At 40.6% G+C, this 25,725-nt stretch overlaps 1 protein-coding gene across 4 annotated transcripts in view; it reads right to left on the reverse strand.

Moving 5' to 3' along the window:
* Positions 1 to 25,725, reverse strand: part of DOCK1 (dedicator of cytokinesis 1) — a 466,948-nt gene that overhangs the window by 17,677 nt on the left and 423,546 nt on the right. For all 4 annotated transcript variants that reach the window (XM_070752482.1, XM_070752481.1, XM_070752480.1 and 1 more), the window contains exons 49-51: positions 23,811 to 24,009; positions 15,873 to 16,023; positions 7,255 to 7,400 (exon numbers count right to left, since the gene is read on the reverse strand). In XM_070752482.1, coding sequence (XP_070608583.1) covers positions 7,255 to 7,400; positions 15,873 to 16,023; positions 23,811 to 24,009 — 496 coding nt within the window. The remainder of the gene's footprint in view (positions 1 to 7,254; positions 7,401 to 15,872; positions 16,024 to 23,810; positions 24,010 to 25,725) is intronic.

Genomic DNA, 25,725 nt, shown 5'->3' on the forward strand with positions numbered 1-25,725 from the left:
ACCTCCTTTTGCTTCCTTTTATTTTTACAGAAAAGGATGCTGCAGCAGTGCTGCAAGCAAAAGGAGGTGGGAAATCCCATGAAGGGATTCCGGGGGCGGGGCTTTGATGTCACGGAGACTCCTTCCTCCCCATTTCGGATGGCCAGGAAGTAGTCTCCGTGATGTCAAAGCCCCGCCCCCAGAATCCCTTCGTGGGATTTCCGACCTCCTTTTGCTTGCAGCACCGTAAGCAAAAGGAGGTGGGAAATCCCACAATGGGATTTTCCACTCTCCTCCCAGGCGGTGGCGTTTCATGGTGTTCGGTCGAACCTGAACCCCAACTTTACCTGAACTTTTTAAAAAGTTCGGATTTGGGTTCGGCATGCTGAACATTGCAAAGTGCGGCACGAACCCGAACTTTGCAGGTTTGGTTCGCGCAACACTATTATTAAGGTAATGTCTGAGATGATGATGATGATGTTCTTCATAACCATCACCATCATCTTTATCTTCAATCATCATCTATATTCTTTCTTTGTTGAAAATCTTAACTGAAATATCTTTCCCAGTCTATCTTGCTTGGCATTATAAAGCACATATCCTTCTTCTTAACCAGAGCTTTCATCTTCCAGCTTTCTATGGTGATCATTACAACTTGTTCTAAAAGCCTCGTGGATCTTTTTCCACTCAAAAATATTGGCAATATTTCTCATATGTCCTTGCTTGCACACTATCTCTTATCATAATCCATACCTCCTTACCTTGCACAAGGTAAGCCTAGTCAATCCATTCCTTTCATTGAACTTAAATTATAGCTGCATGTTTCCAAATGATATCTTACTGGCAGAACTTCTTTCTTTAATTTTCTGAGTTTAATCTGTATATTTTACATGAATTATTCATGGGCTGTTCCACAACTTGTAGCAAGAAATGTTCTAACTCACTGGATCACACTTCTTCATCTTTTATATCCTATTATAAGTCTATCCCATGTTTTTAAAGATGTCCTTCCAGTTATAATGTAAAGATATCATAAAGAAGTCATGAGCTGCTTAGGGCTTTAAGGACTAATTTAACAGTTTACATTATTTTCAGCACGGAAGTGGTACCTAATGCAGACCTTTTATTTATTTATTTATTTCTTCAATTTCTATGCTGCCGATCTCCCTAAGGACTCTAGGCGGCTTTTACTACAGGCATCATATGAGTTCAGTTTCTTGCTTTGATCAGTGGTCTGGTCACTTACATTTTCATTATCATTTCTGGCCAGTTTTCAAGGTAGCCCATGTAAAAGTCATGGGCTACTGGGCTGGAAAATAATTGTCACAATTTAAACAGCTCAGAAAGGAAATGTATCTGGCATACCAATAATAATTGTGTGCAAACACATTCCTTGCCAAGGTGTCCATTTGCAAATCCAGTAACAGCTGGGAACCAAAAAGCATACATAAATTAAGAACTTTCTCTTTCTGTTGCAGTGCAACCTTCTTTACAATAGGTTTTGTTCGTATTATGTACAAGACAGTTGAGTTTGCAATATATAAACATGCCAATAATGAATGTTTGTATGTATTGAAGTACTATAGCTTTAAGAGATAGTGTTGCAAATTGCCATAAGAGGGAGCCAGAAAGCATGATTCTCTCTTTCTGCTGATTCACTGTGACTGCTGTAGTAAGCTCTGTGTGTGTGATGATAGTTTGATGTATTTGTAAGCTGTAATGTATGTCTGATATGTAAGACAAAGACAGGCTTGTAACATTATTATTGTATTGAGAGATATTGACTGATTTGAATGTGTATGATTAGACTGTTTAATTTGACTGTGCTATTTCTAAAGTAAACCACTATTTTATATAATGTATCTATCTTGTATGACTGAATAATTACTCATATCGCCTGGATAATCTGCTGGAATCCCAAATTTTCTTCTGTGCATGTCCTTGATAGCTCAAAGGTTCTGCACACTCCTTAACAGGTTTCACTTCAATCCTATATTCTGTTTAATCAACACACCCTTTTGGGGGCTTGGATGTGATTTTTACTTCGTTCTTTGTTCTTCCTCATCTGGTCCATTATTGCTATAAGGCAGGATTTGATATCCTTATAGTCTTGGATCCGTATATCAGCATTACACTGAAGTTTGTTTATTTATTTATTTATTTATTTGTTTGTTTGTTTATTAGATTTGTGTGCTGCCCCTCCCCATAGACTTGGGGTGGCTCACAGCAACAATAAAGCAATGTACAACAAATCTAATAATTTAAAAAACAGTAAAAACCCCATTATTAAAAGCAAACATACACACAAACATACCATGCATAAGCTGTATAGGCCTGGGGGAGATGTCTCAATTCCCCCATGCCTGATGGCAGAGGTGGTTATTAAGGAGTTTAGGGAAAGGGGGGACAGGATCGAAACATTTAAATATGTTAAAGGGTTAAATAAGGTTCAGGAGAGAAGTGTTTTTAATAGGAAAGTGAACACAAGGGCAAGGGTCCTTTAATAGGAAAGTGAACACAAGGACAATCTGAGGTTAGTTGAGGGAAAGATCAGAAGCCACGGGAGAAAATATTATTTGACTGAACAAACAGGCAAGGAGGGTGGGGGCAGTTCTAATCTCCGGGGGGAGCTGGTTCCAGAGGGTCGGGGCCGCCAAAGAGAAGGCTCTTCCCCTGGGTCTCGCCAAACGACATTGTTTAGTCGACAGGACCTAGAGAAGTCCAACTCTGTGGGACCTAACCGGTCGCTGGGATTTGTGCGGCAGAAGGCGGTCCCGGAGATATTCTGGTTCGATGTCATAACCAACACTTCGAATTGTGACTGGAAACTGATCGGCAATCAATGCAGACTACGGAGTGTTGGTGTAACATGGGCATACCTAGGAAAGCCCATGATTGCTCTCGCAGCTGCATTCTGCACGATCTGAAGTTTCCGAATACTTTTCAAAAGCAGCCCCATGTAGAGAGAATTACAGTAATTGAACCTCAAGGTGATGAGGGCATGAGTGACTGTGAGCAGTGAATCCCAGTCCAGATAGGGCCGCAACTGGTGCACCAGGCAAACCTGGGCAAACGTCCCCCTCGCCACAGCTGAAAGATGGTTCTCTAATGTGAGCTGTGGATCGAGGAGGATGCCCAAGTTGTGGACCCCTCTGAGGGGGTCAATAATTCCCCCTCCCCGGGTTATGGACGGACAAATGGAATTGTCCCTGTGAGGCAGAACCCACAGCCATTCCATCTTATCCGGGTTGAGTTTGAGCCTGTTGACACACAACCAGACCATAACAGCCTCCAGGCACTGGCACATCACTTCCACTGCTTCGTTGACTGGACATGGGGTGGAGATGTACAGCTGGGTATCATCAGCATACTGATGATACCTCACCCCATGCTCCTGGATGATCCCACCCAGCAGTTTCATGTAGATATTGAAAAGCAGGGGGGAGAGGACCGACCTCTGAGGCACCCCACAAGGGAGTAACATTGAAGTCGACCTCTGACCCCCCACTAACACCCACTGCGACCGACCATAGAGGTAAGAGGAGAACCACTGAAGAACAGTGCCTACCACTCCCAACCTCTCCAGCCAGCGCAGAAGGATACCATGGTCGATGGTATCGAAAGCTGCTGAGAGGTCAAAAAGCACCAGGACAGAGGATAAACCCCTGTCCCAGGCCCGCCAGAGATCATCCATCAACGCGACCAAAGCAGTTTCCATGCTGTAGTCAGGCCTGAATCCTGACTGTTGAGGGCCTAGATAATCGGCTTCTTCAAAGGACCACTGGAGTGGAGTGCCACCACCTTCTCAACAACCTTCCCCATAAAGGGAAGGTTGGAGACTGGCTGATAGTTGTTAAGAATGGCTGGGTCCAGGGAAGGCTTTTTGAGGAGGAAGCACACAAGTGCCTCCTTGTAGGGATCCGGAAAGGACCCCCTCCTAAAAGAAGCATTGACAATCTCCTGGACCCAGCTTTGTGTGACCTCCCTGCTGGCTGAGAGCAGCCAGGAGGGACACGGATCCAGTAAGCAGGTGGCGGAACTCACAGCTCCAATGGCCTTGTCCACTTCATCTAGTATCACCAGATCAAACTCTTCCCAGATAGGTGGACAAGTACGGGCCCCAGTCATCTTGACTGACTCGTTGTCAGTCGACTCTGTTATCCAATTGGAGTCGAGGTCTGCCCGGATCCAAGTGATTTTATCAGTGAGAAACGTGTTAAAATCCTCGGCACTACTCTGTAAGGGCTCCCCAACTTCCCCAGGGTTAAGAAGGGAGCGGGTCACCCTAAACAGAGCGGCTGGGCGGGAGTCCGCTGATGCAATCAAGGAGGCATGATACACGCATCTTGCCGCCTTGAGCGCCACTTTGTAAGTCTTAATATAAGCTCTCGCAAGTGTTTGATCGGATTCGGACTTACTCTTCCTCCATCGCTTCTCTAGACGTCTCTTCTGGCGTTTCAACTCCCGGAGCTCCTCGTTGAACCATGGAGCTCTACGGGGTCTAGTGCTGTGGAGAGGCCGCAATGAAGTGCTCATTTTAAAGCTCCAAATGATCTTCTCCAGGAAGTTTATATAGATGTTAAATAGCACAGGATAGCAACAGCAATATATGCCGCTTCACAATCCTTTACAGTCCTCTCGAAGCAGTTTACAGTCAGCATATTGCCCCCAATAATCTGGGTCCTCATCTTACCAAACTCAGAAGGATGGAAGGCTGTGTCAACCTTGAATCGGTCAGAATATATAATAGAATCACAAAGGGGGAGGAGGATAAATAACTATGCAGGCAAGAGTTTGGACACTGTCAAAAACAGCAGCTTTACTTTGGCAGAAAAAATATTTAACTAAAACATTGGAGACAGAAGGCTGTAAATTAAATACTGTCTTACTGCATTCCAAACGTATACAGAAAAACTTGTGTAAGAGGGAAAACAGGAGGGACAGATCTAAACAACAATTTATTTTTTTAAACTAGCTGCATGCTGCATAATTATCCCTTTGATCTGAGGGTAGAATTACACAATTTTCCTTTCTTTGTTAGTTTAAAAAAATCAGCTCTCGGCTTACAACAGTTCATTTAGTAACCGTTCAAAGTTAAAACAACACTGAAAAAAGTGACTTACGACCACTTTTCACTCTTATGGTTGTTGCAGCACCTCCATGATCACATGATTTACATTATCCTCTTGACAACTGATTCATATTATGATAGTTGCAGTATTCAAGAGTCATGTGATCCAGTGATGGAATTCAAATTTTATTCCTGGTTCTGTGGGTGTGGCATGGTATGGCTCGGTGGCCATGGCAGGGGAAGGATATTGTAAAATCTCCATTCCCATCCCACTCAAGGGGAAGGATACTAAAAAACATGAGTCAAATGCTCCTGGGACTGTACATGCAATAGAATGTGAGTCCGCATTAGAAGAGGACTGTGAGAGATGTGGTGTGCATATTGCCATTTCCTGTCTTTTGGGCCTGGTGTGGTCTGTTTCCTCGGGACCTTTGGCCACCTGCCACTGCTCTCAGACTCAATCCTATATTAGCAGCAGCAGAAGGTAAGGCTGACACTGGTGAGGGTAAGAATATCTGCTGTGCCTTGGGTTCCAAAGGGTAGGTTGTGCTCTTGCCTGGCATCTCTACCATCCTGGAACTGCACAGCACCAGATAATTTTCCTGTGCGACTGCAGTGGGGACAGAGCTGCCCAGCGAGACTTGAGTGCGGGTTGGTGTGATGTGTGGAGCTTTGAGGCTCGGAAGGGCTCAGAGTGGCAAGAGGGAAGTATTGTGGCCCGCCAGCAGCCTCTGCAGCTGGTAGCGGATCCCTCCTGAGAAGAGATCAATGTGGTGAAGTGCCAGCAACCTGTGCAGCTGGCACCCGAGTTGGGCAATGAGGAGACTGGCAAGGACTTGGTACCAGAAGCAGAAGTTCAGCAGATGTTCAGCCAAAGCCTTCAACCTCCAGCACCTCATATAAGTGATGAGGAAGATGAGAAGGAGCTTATTCTTAATGCATGGGCACAAAGAGCTGCCAAAAGGCAGGAATGGTTCCTCAGGAAGAGGTCTCCTTGGGTGTAAGGCTTGGGGCTAATTGGCCACTCCCCTAACCTATTTATGGGATGACGATGACAGTAAAATCTATGCAGGAAACAATGTTTGTGCATTCAAGTGCCTCCTTCTAGGCATTTTGTCAATCCTTGTAAGCTTCTTGAGATATATAGAACTAATTGCTTAAACTTAATTTATGACTTTATCATTTTATGCTAGCTGTTTATGCCGTTTAATTAATAGCTGTTTTTTCAAGAAAAGACTGTGTTAACTTGGACTTGTATATGTCAACTCTTAAGCAAGATTATTAGTGGTCATTAATTGATTAAACATAGGTTTGAACAAACTTCATGTGTGCTATGTTCTTATTGGTCTGTAGCTAGGGCAGAATAGGAAGGACAGGTGACTGCGTCTTTCTCCCATTTCTTTTGCTGAGCTGAGTAACAGCAGAATTTTGAAGGGAAATAAACCTCAGCACAAAAAAAAAAACCAACTTCCCTCCCTGGAAAGAAGAATCAGGAGAACTTGGTCATTGGTTGTCAGCTCTCGAGTCTCTATAGATTCATGGAACTGGAAGGACAGGAGCCCTTTTACCTTCCCCTGCTAGAAACAAGGAAAGTGGATGTTTTGGGTGCCAAGTCTCTTTCCAGCAGCTAAATTAATGGAGGCACTCTGGATTTTGTATTGTGAAATAATTTTCCTTGCAATTGTTTCCAGATGGCATTTCCTTACATTGTCACAAATCATCTCACCATATTTTCAGGCACTCTGGAAGCTTCAGGAGGAAAGAAAGATGGATAACCGTAGTTCTACAAGCTCCATTTTGTTGACAAATGGATGTAAGGAACACCCATATACACTGTTCTCCACTATATTAGTATACTGATATTACTCATATTTATCATGTTTTATTATCTGTCAGATATAATAATTTTACCATCAAAATATTTTGAGGCTGACAATTCAGCTTGTTTGCATGCTTTGGTCTAACATGGAAAAAATGTTAACTGTGCCTATGTGTCAGAATATAATGAATAGCTTCTAATTACAAACAGCAATATTTTCACTCAATTATTTTGACAAAATTGCATGTTTCAAAAACAAAATATATGACAAAATTGCTGGCTTTAAGATTGATCTTTAATTTGTTTCTGTGTATTACCCTATAAAAGTAATATTTCACCAAGCCAATAAATATTATGTAGACTTACTTCTAGCAACGGTACTTACCCTTTGAGGTACACGGGGGGAAGTGGCAGGGCTAATAGATTCATGGCTCTCCATGACATTTCCGTAATCTGCCATGCCGCCTTTCAGAGGTAATGGTGGAGGAATGTCCATCATTTCCAAATTATTCATGCCATTTAGTTCTGAATCTGAAAATAATAATAATATACCTTATAATAATAAGGTAACTCAACAGATTATTCACATTCACAACTAATCTATAATATTATGAAATAAGAAGAAACCTTTTTATCTTCACACATTCCTCCCAACACCTCTTCTTTGAAAAATGAAAGAGTAGAAACAAGAAACATTCAATAGCATCAAGATAGAGATCTGACCCCCCCTCCGTGGCAGGTTAGGGGCAGAAATTGGGAGGTGTTTAGCAACTGCGTGTTCTCCGTTGGGCATCTTTGGGGATGATTGGCAGACTCTCTCCAAGGGTTCATGGTGCCTTTAAATCGATCTGAGCAATTGGGGAGAACCTGCCTTTGGGTCTCTCCCATTTCAATTCCCTTTCAGGGATTGGATGGCGAGACCTCCCACATGCATGGCATGGCTGGGATCCAGGTGAGGGCGCGGCCCCTTCACCTGGATCAGCATGGAGCTACGCCCAATGTTGCCCCGGAAGTTTTTATGACGTCATTTCCGCCCCGGAAGTATTTCAGTTGACCTCTGCGGGTCCATGTTAGGTTGAATTAAATTAATTATAATTTAATTAATAAAAATGACCCAGTTTTAAATCCAGCTCTGTGTCCGCATTGTTATTCCGCCTCTGCTGCAATAAGGTAACTCAATAGATTATTCACATTCACAACTAATCTATAATATTATGAAATAAGAAGAAACTTTTTTTATTTTCACACATTCCTCCCAACCCCTCTTCTTTGAAAAATGAAAGAGTAGCAACAAGAAACATTCAATAGCATCAAGAAAGAGCCATTTTATCATAATATGTAATTGCTAATCAAGTTAATCTCTATTTTTTGCTCAGAACATGTTAGAAATTGTAATATATGTCCTTGATTGTGACAAGTATTATAATGTGTAAGCATTATAATTTGGTGGGGACCAGAAAGATGCGAAAATGAAAGACCACTTCATACATAAATTCAAGGTTACATTCAGCAGAAATAAACAGTGCACTTGAAACTATATTTGTTATGGTTGCTTTACCACATTCATAATAGCCAGAAATGTCAAGACTCCTGTGGAATGATCACACAGATGGGGGACTAATCAGCTTTCCATAAATGATGTTTGATACTGCAGAGTTATCCATTACTCATCTTTGCCCCCTCTCCAAAAAATCATTCTTAATCAAAGTTAATATTGCGTCCCTTTGTTTCTTCTTTGACAGAGTTGGTTAATACAGCATTTGTATCTCATCTGGTGGAAAAATGAGGAGCATCTATATTGCAAATGATCCTTTGATAACAAAAATGCATCATCTGAGATGGGAATTTCTAGACAGGGCCGCCGATAGACCGGTACTACTGGGAGTGGCGTCACGGGCCCGGCCAAATTGAATAATGGGGGGGCCTGGGGCCCGCCAAAAACTCTCCAACTCCAATTGCGACGAACTCTGCCTCTGCGGAGCTTCTCCGACCACGGCCCGCACCTTCTTCCCACCCCCGCAAGGAAAGAAGGCAGGAAGGCCGGCAGATAGGCAGGGAGCCCCGATGGCAGGCGTGGAAGGAGCTCGGCCCTCCGGAAGCCAAGCTCTCCATCGCTATGGGAAGCCGGCCGCTTCTCCTGCTGAGCCCAGTCCTCTCCCGGTGGCTTTCGGCTCCTCCTGCCGAGGAGCTGCAAGGCTGGCCCCGGAGCCCCGCGTGGGCTCCCCTTTCCTAAACCCCCGCCAGCCCCCTCCTTCCCTTCCCACCCTGCCCTCCTACCCCGAGGCATCCCTTGCCCATCATCTCCTGCCGGGCAATGGGGCCGCGGGACTGCTAGATGGGCAGCTCTTCCGGCGAGGGTGGGCAAGGCGCACCCTTCTCAGCTCTCAGCCTCCATGGCTTCATAATGGCCTTCGCCCGCGCAGAAAGCATCCTTCCTCGCACCCAGCACCGGCCATGGGGGCTTTCGCCGCCGCCTTCCGCAAGGCCCCCCGAGGAGCCGCGTGGGTCTCCAGCCTTCTCCTGGTGAGTCACCGCGGCAAGGATGCGGGCGAGGGACAAAGGGAAGAACCCGGCGCCTCGGGCGCTTCCCTCTTGCGGTAGAGGGGTAGGTGGTTTGTGGGGAGTGGGGGAGGGAAGGAGCCGGCATAGTCAAAATCACAATTTCTTTCGTTTCTTTTTCTTTCTTTCTCTATTTCTCTCTTGCTCTTTCATTCTTTTTTCTTTATCTTGCTTTCTTTCTTTCTCTTGCTTTCTCTCCTTCCTTCCCTCTTTCCATTTCTTTCATTCCCCCTCTCTTTTTATTTCTCTTTCATTCTCTTTCTTTCCTCTTTCTTTCCTTCTTTCTTTCTTTCATTTCTTTTTCTTTCTTTCTCTATTTCTCTCTTGCTCTTTCATTCTTTTTTCTTTCTCTTGCTTTCCTTCTTCCTCTTTCTTTCTCTCCTTCCTTCCCTCCTTCCATTTCTTTCATTCCCCCTCTCTCTTTTTATTTCTTTCATTCTCTTTCTTTCTCTTTCTTGCTCTTTTTCTTTCTCTCTTTTACCTTCCCTTCCTCTATTTCTTCTTTTCTTTCTCCTTCCTACCTTCTTCCCTCCCTTCCTTCAGTCCTTCCTATCTTACTCTCCCCTTTCATAAGTTTCCTTCCTTCCTTACTCTGTTCCTGTCCCTTCCCCCTTTCTTTCTTTCTTTCTTTCTTTCTTTCTTTCTTTCTTTCTTTCTTTCTTTCTTCCTTTCTTTCCTTCCCTCCCTCCCTCCATTTCTTGCTTTCCTTCTCCTTCCTCCCTTCTTTCCTCCCTCACTCCCTTCTTTCACTCCTTCCTCTCTTACTCTCCCCTTTCACACCTTTCCTTGCTTTCTTTGCACCCTTCCTCTGTTCCTGTCCCTTCCCTCTTTCCTTCCTTCCTTCCCACCCTCCGTCCATTCATTCACCCATTCCTCTCTTGATCGCCCCTTTTACCATTCCTTCCTTCCTTCCTTCCTTCCTTCCACCCTCCCTCCTTCCTTCATAGCTCGCCCTCGCCTTTCTTCCCTTCCTTCCAGATGGGAGTGCCCCCTCAAGACACCCGCCCGACTGCTGGTACCCTGCTTTTTCTCTCCCCTCGTACTTTCCAGCTCCTCGCCGGTGGCTGCTGGGTATGGGATCCCCCTCCCCTCTCCCCTCGCTAGAAAGCACATGGTTTTGTCAACAAGAAGGGAGAAGTGCCAAGGAGCCGTAAATAAGCCTCACTCCGCCTGACCGATGCCAGGATGATCTTTCTTTCCTTTGTCACTCCCGCTTCTTTCTTTCTCCTGGACGAGTCCACACAATCGGCTTAACCCAGTTCCTGAAATAGCCTATGGCAGTGCTTCCCAACCTTGACAACTTGAAGATATCTGGACTTCAACTCCCAGAATTCCCCAGCCAGCATTCGCTGGCTGGGGAATTCTGGGAGTTAAAGTCCAGATATCTTCAAGTTGCCAAGGTTGGGAAACACTGGCCTATGGGACCGCCTCGCTTGGCGTGAAGAGGGAAATGATCCCCGGGGGATGGAGTGGCTTGGCGACTTAAAATAGTTTTAAAATGGCGGGGGGGGGGCAGGCACTTAGGCTGTATGGGGCCCCAAAATTCCTGATGGTGGCCCTGTTTCTAGATATTCATTTACAATATCAATGATTGAATCTTGATCAATGTATGAGAAGTGGTCTATACATGCTTTTATGTATTATTATTATTATTATTATTATGAATACTACTATCTATAAGGAAGGAATAACCACTTCTTACACTTTTTTGCCCATTATTCCTTGGTAAACAAATGATTCAGTATTTTAATTTTTTCACCCTAAACACAATTTAAAAGGACTCTTCCCACAAACAATTTAAAGAATTAAATTTGTAACTATATAATTTTACTAAAATGTTAGAAAATGACTGTAATGTTAAATGAGTAAATAGCTACAAATAGGCCTCAATTCACAACCAAGATTGAGCTCTCAGCAAGACAGTTGAAAAGTGAGTTTTGCTCCATTTTAACACCTTTCTTGCCACGGTTGTTAAGTGAATAAACTGAAGTTGTTAAGTTAGTAATACTGTTATTAAGTGAATCCAACTTCTCCATTGAATTATGACCCGGGACAGTGGCTAAATTGTGATCATATAACCATGGGTATGCTGCAACAAATACAAGCATGAAAAACAGTCATGATTCACCGTCATTGATTACTATATTATTGCAGATATATTCTAGTTAAAATTGCCAGAAGTTTGTTCAAATCCTTAATTCCAAATAAGGCAATATTCTGTTACATACAATATGAAATGTGCGATACAGGTTTTTGTAAATGAGGCCCTAAAGATGTTAAAAATCCAACTTCAAATTCTATTACAATAGTCTTTTAGCCTAGTTAGAAAGAAGAAACAGGGATAGAAAAGAATCACATACACAGCCATGAACTTCTTGGAAAGGGGATCAGATATATGTAGTTAAAGAGGGAGAAATGTATTTTACCTGTCTACTATTTCATTTTTATTTTCTACCTCAGAAAAGTAATAAAAATAAACTTCCTGAATTTGTGTTGGGAACTTGCACAATCGAGAAGCAGTCTATCAGATTTTAGGTTCGTTCACATGAAATACATTCATCTCAAACCTTTTAAAGCTTCATTCTTGCATACAACTGCCTTTCTGCAGTATTAAAAGACAGGAACTGATTGTGAGAAGTAGACAGTCCATTAAAGCCTGCCAAAGAGATGAAATCTCAGTCCTCAGATGAGGAAAGCACACTTAACTGGTTCCAAGGGTACCTGGAAGTGGATTCCATATCCAATAAGCAAACAATTTATCTCAGCTTAGTCTGTGCTACCAGGGGATTCTGGAAATTGTAGTCTATTCTGCAATTCTAACTTTTATAGTTTAGACCAACTGGGAATTGAGTTCCGTATACTGTTGCCACACAATCTCCAGGTGGCTCAAGGCTATCAAACACTATCATTTCCCCCCAAATGGGGCAATTTTAAAACTAACTTTCTAATCTTCCTGATATATATTTTATTCTTCAATTTTCTTTCTTTTGGAAATTGCAACTTTTCACACACTCAAAATAATCCTTGCAACTGGGTCTGTTTTTATGTTCCTATAGCTCAGTAATGAGAGTACCATGACTTGGCTCCTTCATTCTTGCTTATTAATAAAAAAAATAGAGCCTTTATTTGGTACAAAAAAAAAATCTTAAATCTCCATATCAGAAAAGGAACAAAAACAAACTATACATGAAGTAAAGCATTTAAAAAAATTATCAATCTATTTAGTAAATGCTAACTTCTTTAAGAAATTGTAATATACTAATTACTAAATTCTTCATGAAGTTGTTTTACTGCTTTACAGTGGTCAAATTATCTTCTCTAATTTCTCGGAAGACATAGGAAATCTGTATTTTTGCACAGTAATTTTAAGCCCCAAATCCTGGTAATGGCTAATGCCAGGAAAAAGTGGACAAAATCTGTTTTACTAACTTACTTCTATTATACCTTTTACTACAATCTCCTCCTTTTCCCCAGACCCACTTCCCTCTCCTCCTCCCTGCCCCCCCTCCATCTTCTCTACTGAGCTATTCTACTTCCAGAGAATAGATTGCTCTTGTCAGAAGTGATCACCTACTGAAGATTTCCTGCCTTAGTTCCTGTGCTTATTTTTGCTATTCTCACTTTTTTCCTTGTTAAAAATTAAAACTGATCACATGAAAAGGACTTTTCCCCCTTCCTTCCATTTCTCTATTTAAGCTCCTTCCATTTGCATGAAATAAGGCTACCTGAAATCAGACTCTTAGGCTACAAATTATCTGTCCCTTTTAAGATAACGGTTAATAGATCATAAACCTGAAAAAGATTCTGTTTCCCATATATTCTTACTTCCTCTCTAATAAACATTTATTTACTGGTTTCTAAGCGGCAGGCATCAGCTTAAATAGACTTAGCTTAAATAGGACGGTAGAGGACAGGAAAGCCTGGAGAATGTTGTCATGGGGTCATGATGGGTCAGACACAACTTTTCGACTAACAACAACATTAAGCAAATACTGTATATACAGCAATATGTGTTAATCAAGAAACTTGGACAGTCAAAAATATAGACAAGGCCATCCTTAAAAATTCCGTAAAGCATTAAAACCAAACATACATAAAGATCTCCGCTAACATCCCTACCACAGTGCCTGGAAGAATGGTGAAAAATTAAAGGACATCCCTATCTCCAGTTGAAGCTGTTTCATAGGAAAAGTGTCCCGACAGAAAGTTTTACCAAGCCACATTGTTTCACAAAAGGGAGCCAGAGCATACCCACCCTGACAGTTATAGTGGAATGAGATAAAGCTACTGTAGATGGGAGTAACCATGCCATGTGTGGCCAGCACTTCGAATTGCCCACACAATAAAAGCTCTCTTGAGTTTGGAGCAGAAAAGGGCTCCACTTACTTTTTGCTCCTGGTATGGTTCCTGAGGCCAGTACGGGCGCACGTGTGGTGAACATATATGTGCATGCCTCTGTGTGAGATTTCGCTTCTTCACATGCACCCTGTAGCTGACCGATGTAGCATAAATGTTAGGATAGGATTTATATATCTGTACTTCTAGCATATATGCCTTATACACTCTGATTCCAATTAGCCAGGACAGGACTACACGTAAAATCACATAGCTGAGTCTGTACTTCTGGTGAAATCTGCTTAAGGAAATGACTGGCCATAAAACGGTTCAACAACTCTCCTCGGATAACAAGAATGCATCAACAGGATGAGAACTGTGTGATCAAGGGATGCAATTTGCATTGCCTGGGGTAAACAGGATGAAGGCTGTGATAAAAGACCTTGCTTATGGTAAACAGGAGATAGCTGTGTTATAGAACAAAGGGTCCCAGGAAACTGGCCATGAGAGACATTTGCTCAGTGGAAATTGGTTACGTGCCATATGGAGATAAGAAGGACTTGAAAGTTGTGTCATGTTTTAGACTTACGTTATTGGATGTTTGTATATCACTTGACACGTACATGTAATCATTCCTATTTGCATATGCCCCCAATAAAAGGAGGTGCACAGCTCAATACTGTGTCACATCACCCAGAGAGAAATGTCTTCTTTCTAGGATTGGCATTCGTGAGTGACCCGCCTGGCTGTGGGTGCTCTAAGTTCCTCTGAAGACATCGTTCCCCTCAGAGACTTTGCAGCACCTCAGCACCCAAAGTGAAATCTTGCATGACGACATTCGGGCAGGTGAGATCTCAGCAATTTTGCCCTTTCTTCTGTATGTGCAGAAGCAAAAAGAGGGCAAAATTGTTGAAATCTCACCCATGCAAGCATTCTCACATGAGATTTCGCTTCGGGCACATGTACAAAGCAAAATCTCACACAGAGTTGTGCACATACATGTCAGACACACACGCGGCTGGGCCAGCCTCCAGAACCCATCAAAAACCGCTAAGAGATTACTGATCCCATCCATACTGGGTGGGGCCTGTCACTGGTGTGGAGGGTGCCATGACTCAGTGGGTAAAGACAATGAGCTGGAAAACTGGCAGACCAGGTTCAAGACCCAAGTGCCACACAATGGGGTGAGCTCCCATTACTTGCCCATCTAGCAATACAAACTGAAATTTGAAAACATACAAATGTGAGTAGATAAGTAGGTACCACTTCAGTGGAAAGACAACAGCATTCCATGTGCCTTAGCATATAGTCATGCTGGTCACATGACCATGGAAATGCTGGCTCCTTCAGCTAAGAAACAGAGATGAACACCACCCCCTAGAGTTGGACACAAATCTAAAGGGGAAAACTTTACCTTTACTTTTACCTGGATATATATGGTGCACCCCAACTTCATGCCCTGCTGAATTTTTGAAAGTGGTGAAGGTAAAGTTCTAAAAGCTTTTTAGCCCTATGTAGAGTGCATTGCAACAATACAACTGTGAAGTATTTAAAACACGAATGACTGTGAATGGTAACACCCAAACGAGGAATGGATAAACCTGGCACATAAGATGGATTTATGCAAAATACCTCCTGGCTACGGTTGCCATTTGCTTCCTAGCCATGAGCGTGGGAAGACTCCCAAATTTCATACCAACGCTAAATATGGAAATGCTATCCAGGCAGAATTAACAGTAACAGGTTGCTAGATTTAGAGTGCTAAATCTCATAGCCCCCCAGTCTTGGTAGGATTCAACTGAAGCGTCTTTCCCATCCAGAATTGCACAGCCTCTAGGTAGTGGGAAAGAACTTTGGCAGCATGGCCTGAGCAGAGATATACAACAGGATGATACATAATCTGATGCAAATAGATGACCACTCCTGGAGGCTTTGTGTAGATATTAAATAGGAGCAGGGAGACAATTGTGGCATCTCTCAAAGCAGAGGCATGATACAATTATTTATTTTCAACCCAAGGTCAATATGACTGTGTCCCTGATGGTCATATTTCTAAACATTCATTTATTAAAATAATATATCTAGGCATAAAATGTTTTTTAGACTTACTGGGCTGTAAAGTGAAAGAAAGCTTGGTTCTTGGAGTGATTGGTGGAGGAATAATTTGAGGAGGTGGCAATGGGGAAACAGATAACCGTTTTTCACTTCCCATAACATTAATAACTTGGCTCTTTGGTCTTTGTGGTCTCAATGGGCTGATCTGATTGGGAAGAAAAAGAGAATGTTAGACAAATTTGAAATATATTTTACACTAAAAATTAAAAACAGTGGTCCACAACATACTGCTAAACTATAGTTCTTAGCATCACTTACTACTGGTCATGATGGCTAATAGAGTTGTAATTCAGCAATATCTAGTAGGTCAAATTACATACTACATTTGCCAAGAAATACAATAAAAACCAATTTGATCTTAGATTGTAGCTATTGGATATAAGATAGAAAACATAAATTTATAAGCTGTCAACATTGTGATTAGTGTTTTCCGATATGTACACCATAAGGTCATAGTGATAAGAATTTTTTTTCTCAAGACAGCATTACTCAGCCAAATTAATAAAATACCATTAATAAAAGGACCTTGGTGTGTCCTTTTCCAAAGATTTTATTATTTTTATTTATTTATTTTCTCCAATACAACACATAGTAAAATACATGATGAAGGTTATAGAGGAGATACTCATCATAAAATATATCTAAGAAAGAATAGAAAAGAAGATATAGTAATAGAACATATCAATGAAAGAATAGAAGAAGAGATATAAGAATAGAAGAAAGGTATAGGAGATATAGGAGAGCAATAGGACAGGGGACGGAAGGCACTCTAGTGCACTTGGACTCGCCCCTTACTGACCTCTTAGGAATCTGGATAGGTCAACCATAGATAACCTAAGGGTAAATTGTTGGGGGTTTGGGGATGACACTATGGAGTCCGGTAATGAGTTCCACGCTTCGACAACTCGGTTACTGAAGTCATATTTTTTACAGTCACGTTTGGAGCAGTTAATATTAAGTTTAAATCTGTTGTGTGCTCTTGTGTTGTTGTGGTTGAAGCTGAAGTAATTGCCAACAGGCAGGACGTTGCAGCATATGACCTTGTGGGCAATACTTAGATCTTGTTTAAGGCGTCTTAGTTCTAGGCTTTCTAGGCCCAGGATTGAAAGTCTAGTCTCGTAGGGCAGTGTTTTTCAACCAGTGTGCCGTGGCACACTAGTGTGCCGCGAGACATGGTCAGGTGTGCCGTGAACCTCAGAGAGAGAAAGAAAACAAGAGAGGGAAAGAAAGCGAGAGAGAGAAAGAGAGAAAGAAAGAGCAAGAGAGAGAGAAAGCAAGCAAGAGAGAGAGAGAGAGAAAGAAAACAAGAGAGGGAAAGAAAGAGAGAGAGAGAAAGAAAGAGCAAGAGAGAGAGAAAGCAAGCAAGAGAGAGAGAAAGAAAACAAGAGAGAAAGAAATAGAGAGAAAGAAAGCAAGAGAGAGAGAAAGAAAGCAAGAGAGAGAGAAAGAGAACAATAGAGAAAGAAAGCAAGAGAGAGCAAGAGAGAAAGAAAGCAAGAGACAGAGAGAGAGAGAGAGGGAGGGAAGGTGGGAGAGAGAAAGACATAGAGGGAGGTAGGGAGGGAGAGAGAAAGAGCAAAAAAGAGGAAAGAAGGGAGAAAGAAAGAGGGATGGAGAGAGAGAGAAAAAGAGGGAGGGAGAGAAAGAGGGAGGGAGAGAGAAATAGAGCGAAACGGAGGAAGAGAGAGAGAGAATTTTTTTGTCCAAACTTTTTTAGCCCCCCCCCACACACACACTCAATGTGCCCCATGGTTTTGTAAATGTAAAAAAACCCTAACCCTAACCCCCCCCCACACACACACACTCAATGTGCCCCATGGTTTTGTAAATGTAAAAAATGTGCCGCGGCTCAAAAAAGGTTGAAAATCACTGTCGTAGGGTATTCTGTTTCGAGTGGAGAAGTGAAGGGCTCTTCTGGTGAAGTATCTTTGGACATTGTCAAGGGTGTTGATGTCTGAGATGCGATATGGGTACAATGATATATTTTTCCTTAGTTTTTTGCATAATAAAATGTTCCGTACAACTAACAGATTAAAAGATAGATGAGGATTTCTATAATGATTCTAATCTTTATGCAACAATCATCAACATCTTAATGTTGAGTTTTCTCATTTAGGCCACTAAACCACATAATTTTGACTGGTATTTTTAGATGGAACATATTGTACAAATAGTTGTACTGAATCATTTGTGTTAGGGAAACTATATAACTTTTAATAAGAGTCAGATAGTGACTGATATACAATGGAAATGCACTTATAATTTATCATGTTTCTTAGCGTAAAACAGTGATACTGCATTCCCCCCCCCCCCCCCCATTACTGAAAGTCAAAAGTATGTTGAGATGGGAGCACTTAGAATGTAGTCTTATTACTTCCAGGAAGTTATTTATTCCCCTTGCTTCCAAATCCCATTTCAGAATATATTTCTGTAAATCTACTATCCCTAAATCTCTATACTTATATAGGCCTTTTGTGATTATTTTTCAATAAAATATAGAAAGCTACTATAGGTGCATAGGCCTGTTTTTGTACCATAAGTTATATACATAAAACTTCAATCTTTTTTCAGCTGAAAAAATGCAATCTACCAAAGTGGTACCTAAGTAGATTTATTTATTTTCACCCTTCTCAAGCCAAATAATTTCAATAGATGCTTAAATACAATTAAGCACTTATTATTTTTTTAAAACTCCGCTTTCTAATAGAAGAGATTGATCTGCAAACTGTCCTACTTCTCAACGATTACTTTAATTTCAACTGCAACTCCGAGGTGGGTAAAATGAGGACCCGGATTGTGGGGGCAATAGCCTAGCTCTGTTAAAAAAGTGCTATTGCTAACATGTTGTAAGCCACCCTGAGTCTAAGGAGAATGGTGGCATAAAAATCAATCAAACAAACAAACAAATAAATAAATAATAACACTAGGGCTATCAATAGATACAAACTAAATGTATGTATCTAATCTTGATTGCAGAAAATACAACTTTTGCAATACAGTAGTAAATATTTGGAACACTTTATCTGATCCTGTTAGCTTCTAACCCCTATACCTTTTACCTTAAACTATCTCCCATGGGCCTTACATGCTTCTTAAGCGGTCCCTAAGGTAAGGTGACCAGATTATAACTTTGGTAAAGTGGGACACCATTGGGGGGGGGGGCGACAACTGAAAAATCTCTACAGACTTTTGCCTCAACGTTTGTTTTTGTATGTTGCTTCCCAGTCCGGCACTTCTATTATTATCTTTCCTGTTTTTGAAAGCATAAAAACTATAATACAAGGGAGAGAACAAAATAACTTCCACTCTTTCCCCCCCCAAAGCTGGAGAGGTACAACCTCGGTCTCTTCTCCAACCCTCCAATCTCTCTCTCTCTTTCTCTCTGTTGGGCATGGCAAAGTAACCCCCAGAGGCCAGAGAAAGGAAGCGCTTTATTTTTTCTGGGCAGTCCAGAGAAAGGAAAATCAGGACTTTTAAAAAACTCCATGGGATGCGGGACAAATTATTTTAAAACGGGACTGTCCCGGCAAAAGCGGGACGTCTGGTTACCTTACCCTAAGGGGGCATGCATAAGTGCAACAGTGTGCCTACTGTCCTTGTCCTACTGTAGCCATTTGTATGTACTCATTTTATGTGTTTATGGCTATATTTTGCTTCCTTATATTGAATAGAATAGAATAGAATTTTATTGGCCAAGTGTGATTGGACACACAAGGAATTTGTCTTGGTGCATATGCTCTCAGCGTACATAAAATAAAATATACATTTGTCAAGAATCATGTGGTACAACACTTAATGATTGTCATCCATTTATTTGTACCATTTTTCATGTGTCCTATCTCCTTGCACTTGTTGACAAATAAAATAAAGAAAGAAATAAACCTGCAGTAAAGCACATTCAGGTCATCCGCCAGTTGTTGACTATGTTCAGTCTGGGAAGGAGGTTTGCTGTAACCGGTGATATTTTTAAGTTTTCCATGTTGGTACAGCATTCTATTGCCTTTTCTGTAGGTTTCCTACAGAAAAGCATTGTCAGGCATACAAAAATGGCAGACAAGATAATAATTTTAATTAACAAATCTTATCCACATAAGATTAATATTTTTAGGAAAGACTCAGTTTAAAAAAGTATAGTATTATCTGTATTAAAAATTAGTATATTGTATCCAGTTAATACAGAATTGTCATGAACTGAGATTCAGATAATTCTGAAGCTGAAGAAGCTATTTCAGCTAAACTAGTAGGATGTCAACCTCAGGAGATATCAAGGCAGGAATCCCTTGAGGCTGATCAAATACAGGGATCATCAGAACAGTTCAAGCAGTCAGATGATGATTTAAATATGCAAAATATATGAAGAATGCATAGTATAAAAAGGCTACTAAAAATAGGGAACTGCTTCTTCTGTTTCTTTTATTAGGTGAAGTTCCAGCCAGAGAACATCATCACTTGCAAAAAAAATTAATCAGAAGAGGCAGATTTTTATGAAGTTGTTCAAGATCAGAATTATTTTCAATTTTCCAGTTAAATTATAGTGGGTGGGTGCTTATGTTCGGTCTTTTTGAAATGTAACTTCCTAACCAATGTGATTATTATAACTTTTCATCATTAGCTTGATTCATAGCTCATATTAAGTCATAGTTTATTTAGTAAAATATTACAATTTTTACTACATGTGCATAATTATTGGATGCATATCATATATTAAACTCTGAACAAGTAAATTACACAATTGCAATATGGGAACTCAACCTATGTTTGACAAGGAATACTAACCTTGTCAAATAGTTTTAACTTCTGTGACCAATATCTATACTGAAACTTCTAAATATTGTGAGTATTAGCCTTTGGAGCTTTCAAAAGTGCTAAATTTGTTGTAAGTTTCAAATGCAAGAGCAAAAATAGCAAGGGGCTATCATGTTAGCCCTGTAAAACCTGACTAAGTTATCTATTAGTTTCTGAGTGCAGTCCGAAGCCTTGGATGTTACATTTAAAGTTTTTTTAAAATAGGTTCAAAATACTTAACAGAATGCTTACATCATTGTTATTCTACATGAGTCCCAGGTTTTCATTGTGCAGCTTTCCTCTGTATCAATCTGAGACTGCCATAGTCAGTAGAAAAATGAAAAGGAAAATTCTGGCTTATTTGGAGAGACTGGCCTGGCAGATTCCTCCATGGCCTTTGTTAAAAAAATTAGGCCTTTTAAAATAAAATAAAAATATATAATTTAAATAATTATTTTGGCTGCCATTTGACTGGTTTTACTGTGATTTTTTCTTTTAGCTTCTTTATTAATTTATTGAATGTAACAATTTTTAACTATTGCCAGCACCAACACACACACACAGAGAGATGAAGGAATTAGATTTTTAGGAAGACGCTAATGAAACTATTCTGGAATTGTGCTAATCCAGTACTAAGTACAGTTTTCAACATAGAGCCACTATGTAACACTATTTCTAAATTTAACAAAGAATCATTTACAATACAGTTGCTGCAACATTGTGGGAAATGACTCTCCATTGAAAAATATATCATCACTTTAATAATAATTAATTTAATAATAATAATTTATCAGATTTGTATGCCACCCCTCTCTGTAGATTCGGTGTGAATGCAACAACTACATAAGGGTAATGAATAATTTCCACACATCTGTAGCTTTAAAAAGAGGATAAACTGATTTACAATTTGTCATGTTTATAAGAATATAATATTTCTGATAAAAAAAATTATATTATTCATACACCCACAATAATTCCTTTGCATGATTTTAAAATAAGACAATGAAGAGGGGCACATAAAATTATAGACAGGAACAAATATTTATCCCCCACCCCTCTTTTCTACATAGAAAACTAAAGTAAATTAGATAATACAGCAGTTAACTATTTGGAAACAATAAGGCATTTGTAAAAATAACCCTAAATGCAATGGTATGGGGCTTCTTGCTATTTATTATTTTTTCTACTTCTTCAGTACAAAAGACCTCTAGGCAGAGCATGGATACCACTAATAAAATAGTTTGGGAAACATCACAAATGGAGTTTTCTCACTCGCTGCTATCCAGTCCAGATTTGACACAACTGGCCTAAGAACATGGATTAGGGAGATACAGTAAAGGCTTTAAGATCCCTTCTAACTCTGTTATTCTGTTGTCCTTTGCTATTTAACTCCCAAATCTTATAATAAATTTGGTAAACCCAGATTAATGTAAAATATATCTACTGTGCCATAAAAAAGCATAGCAGTTATCCAGATCGGTCTTTTTAAAGATTCTGTGCTGGCTTCTCTGAACACTAGACAAGTAGTAGTATACAACAGCAGACAAACAGTAGACAAAACCGTATTACTGTAAAGTAATTGTTTACAATAATTAGATGTAACAGTAATTTCTTTTTATTCTCTCATATCCCTATATGGATAGAGATAATTGCAGATTCTTTTGACTGTGTTTAGAATACTTCCTTCAAAGACAGAATGTAATTTATGATCATTGTAGAGTTTATGGTAGGTGTAGAAAAACCTATTGGATACTGATTAATCTCCACTCCCTGAACTCTCTTTAAGGTGGCACAGTATAAGATTAAAAATACATATGGGATAAAACTGCATAATTTTCCAAATGTCAGCACATGGGATGCACTATTAGATAACTTGGCTAAATGATCTGGAGAAGAGGCTTCTTTAAGTGAATATATTAATTATTCTGCTTCCTCTCTATAATAATAATAATAATAATAATAATAATAATAATAATAATAATAATAATAATAATTATTATTATTATTATTATTATTATTTATTGGATTTGTATGCCGCCCCTCTCCGTAGACTCGGGGCAGCTAACAACAATAATAAACACAACATGTACAATCCAATAATAAAAAACAACTAAAAAACCCTATTATAAAACCAAACATACACACAAACATACCATGCATAACTTGTAATGGCCTAGGGGGAAGAGCTATCTCAACTCCCCCATGCCTGGCAGTATAAATGAGTCTTGAGTAGTTTACAAAAGACAGGGAGGGTGGGGGCAGTTCTAATCTCCGGGGAGAGTTGGTTCCAGAGGGCCAGGGCCGCCACAGAGAAGGCTCTTCCCCTGGGGCCCGCCAAACGACATTGTTTAGTCGACGGGACCCGGAGAAGCCCAACTCTGTGGGACCTTATCGGTCACTGGGATTCGTGCGGTAGCAGGCGGTTCCGGAGGTAATCTGGTCCATTGCCATGTAGGGCTTTAAAGGTCATGACCAACACTTTGAATTGTGACCGGAAACTGATCGGCAGCCAATGCAAGCCACAGAGTGTTGAAGAAACATGGGCGAATCTTGGAAGCCCCACGATGGCTCTCGCGGCTGCGTTCTGCATGATCTGAAGTTTCCGAACACTTTTCAAAGGTAGCCCCATGTAGAGAGCATTACAGTAGTCGAACCTCGAGGTGATGAGGGCATGAGTGACTGTGAGTAATGAGTCCCGGTCCAGATAGGGCCGCAACTGGTGCACCAGACGAACCTGGGCAAACGCCCCCCTCGCCACAGCTGACAGATGTTTTTCTAATGTGAGCTGTGGATCGAGGAGGACGCCCAAGTTGCGGACCCTCTCTGAGTCAATAATTCCCCCCCCCAGGGTGATGGATGGACAGATGGGATTGTCCTTGGGAGGCAAGACCCACAGCCACTCCGTCTTGTCTGGGTTGAGTTTGAGTTTGTTGACACCCATCCAGGCCCCAACAGCCTTGTGTTATATTCACAAGGATTTTTAAGTTTTTAAGTTTGTAGATATTCAAATCAGTCCTAAATGATATAAACTCCTTAGTGATGCCAGATCCTAAGATTATAACACCCCCTTCCAGCATTTTGACAGATTGAATTCTGATATGCACAAGTTATTTTTTTTTAAATAAAGTATGAGTAAATTATAATTACAGTTTCTGAAAGTATCACTGCTTCAGACTGCTGCAGAGAAATATCAGTGGATTTCAATTCTTTCTCGAATATTTCTTGGTGCTTGCTGTTTCTCTTTTCTTTCTTCTTTTCTTTCTTATCTTTATCTGAGTCATCTTTATCCAATTTATCTTGTGATCGAGAATGCATCTTCTTTGGCAGAAGGGGCTCAAGCACAAATCTAAACAATTTTTTTAAAAAAATGCAGTTAGTACAACGAATGCACAGCTCTTTCAACATATTCAATAAAAAATGGAAAAGTGCATAAATGTGTTTGTTTACAGATATGTACTATGTGCAAACATACATTTGGAGATTTTAATTCTCTATAATTATTTTTTGAAATAGTTTACAATTCAATACAGTGGTATCTCTACTTAAGAATGCCTCTACATAAGAACTTTTCTAGATAAGAACCGGGTGTTCAAGATTTTTTTGCCTCTTCTTAAGAACCATTTTCTACTTGAGAACTCGAGCCCGTAAAAATTTCCCAGGAAATTTGAGAGCGGCCAAAGGTCCAACCAGTTTCCTGCCATTCCCCCTGGGTTTCTCTCTCTGGCGCAGTGTATGGGAGGCGTGTGCTCCTCCTCGCCATCTCAGAGTCCCTCTTTTTTTAAAAAAAAACCTTAAGGTTTTGGATTTTTTTTTTAATCCCCTCACCTCACCTTCTTCCTTCGGCAGTGACTGTCCTCCTCCTCCTCTTCTTCCTCCTTCTCCCACCCAAATTCCAAGCTTTGATTTCTTTCCTAATGGGTTTGCACGCATTGTTTGCTTTTATATTGTTTCTTATGGAAAAAATTGCTTCTACTTAAGAACTTTTCTACTTAAGGACCTGGTCACGGAATGAATTAAGTTGTTAAGTAGAAGTACCACTGTATTGTATTTTGTAAATCAAGGAACATTGAAAGGTCCCCTTAGTAAAAATGCAGCTGATGACATCAATCACATGTTATTAACATGTATATGGAACTGTAGGTGATAGTTGATAATATCATAGTATATATTCACATTGTCTGCTTTTTAAAGGAAACCAATCACACTGTAGTAATTGTAATTTTCTGCCAAAAGTTATTTATCTTCTGTTTGCACTAAAATGAAAATAGGCATGTTTGCCTCAAAGAATAGCCAGTTTAAACATACTTTGGCAAATACACAAGTATCATAACCAGTTCCATTTTATTTTATTCTGTGTACTTTTACATGCCAAGATAAAGAACATGTTATTTAAAAAGCTAAAGTAAATACTGTTGCTAAATGCCTATTTTTATTATGTAAATAATAGCAAGTTAGTCTGGGTAAAAAAAATTCATTCCACAAATATATAGGAAATTACTCCCACTTTATCTGTGCAATGGGCTAGAGATCATGGTGAATCAACATCAAACTAGTGAGAAAACAAAACAGAGAAATTCATGTAAGCATTTAATAATTAAAGATAAAACAGTTAGGTAAATTTTATATATTTTAATTTGGGGTCCGTCCTTGTCCATCTGTCTGGGAGGAGTTTGACCTGGTGACACCTGATGAAGTGGACAAGGCCATTGGAGCTGTGAGTTCCGCCACCTGTTTACTGGATCCGTGTCCCTCTTGGTTGGTTTCGGCCAGCAGAGAGGTGACATGGAGCTGGGTCCAGGAGATTCTCAATGCTTCTTTGAGGGGGGGTCCTTCCCAGCTCCCTACAAGGAGGCACTTGTGCACCCCCTCCTCAAGAAGCCTTCCCTGGACCCAGCCATATCGTTCAGTCTCCAACCTTCCCTTTATGGGGAAGGTTGTCAAGAAGGTGGTGTTGCTCCAGCTCCAGGGATCCTTGGAAGAAGCCAATTATCTAGGCTCTCAGCAGTCAGGATTCAGGCCTGGCTACAGCCTGGAAACTGCTTTGGTCACGCTGATGGATGAT

This window comes from Erythrolamprus reginae, chromosome 5 (assembly GCF_031021105.1).
Source record: "Erythrolamprus reginae isolate rEryReg1 chromosome 5, rEryReg1.hap1, whole genome shotgun sequence".
NCBI classification, from domain to species: domain Eukaryota; kingdom Metazoa; phylum Chordata; class Lepidosauria; order Squamata; family Dipsadidae; genus Erythrolamprus; species Erythrolamprus reginae.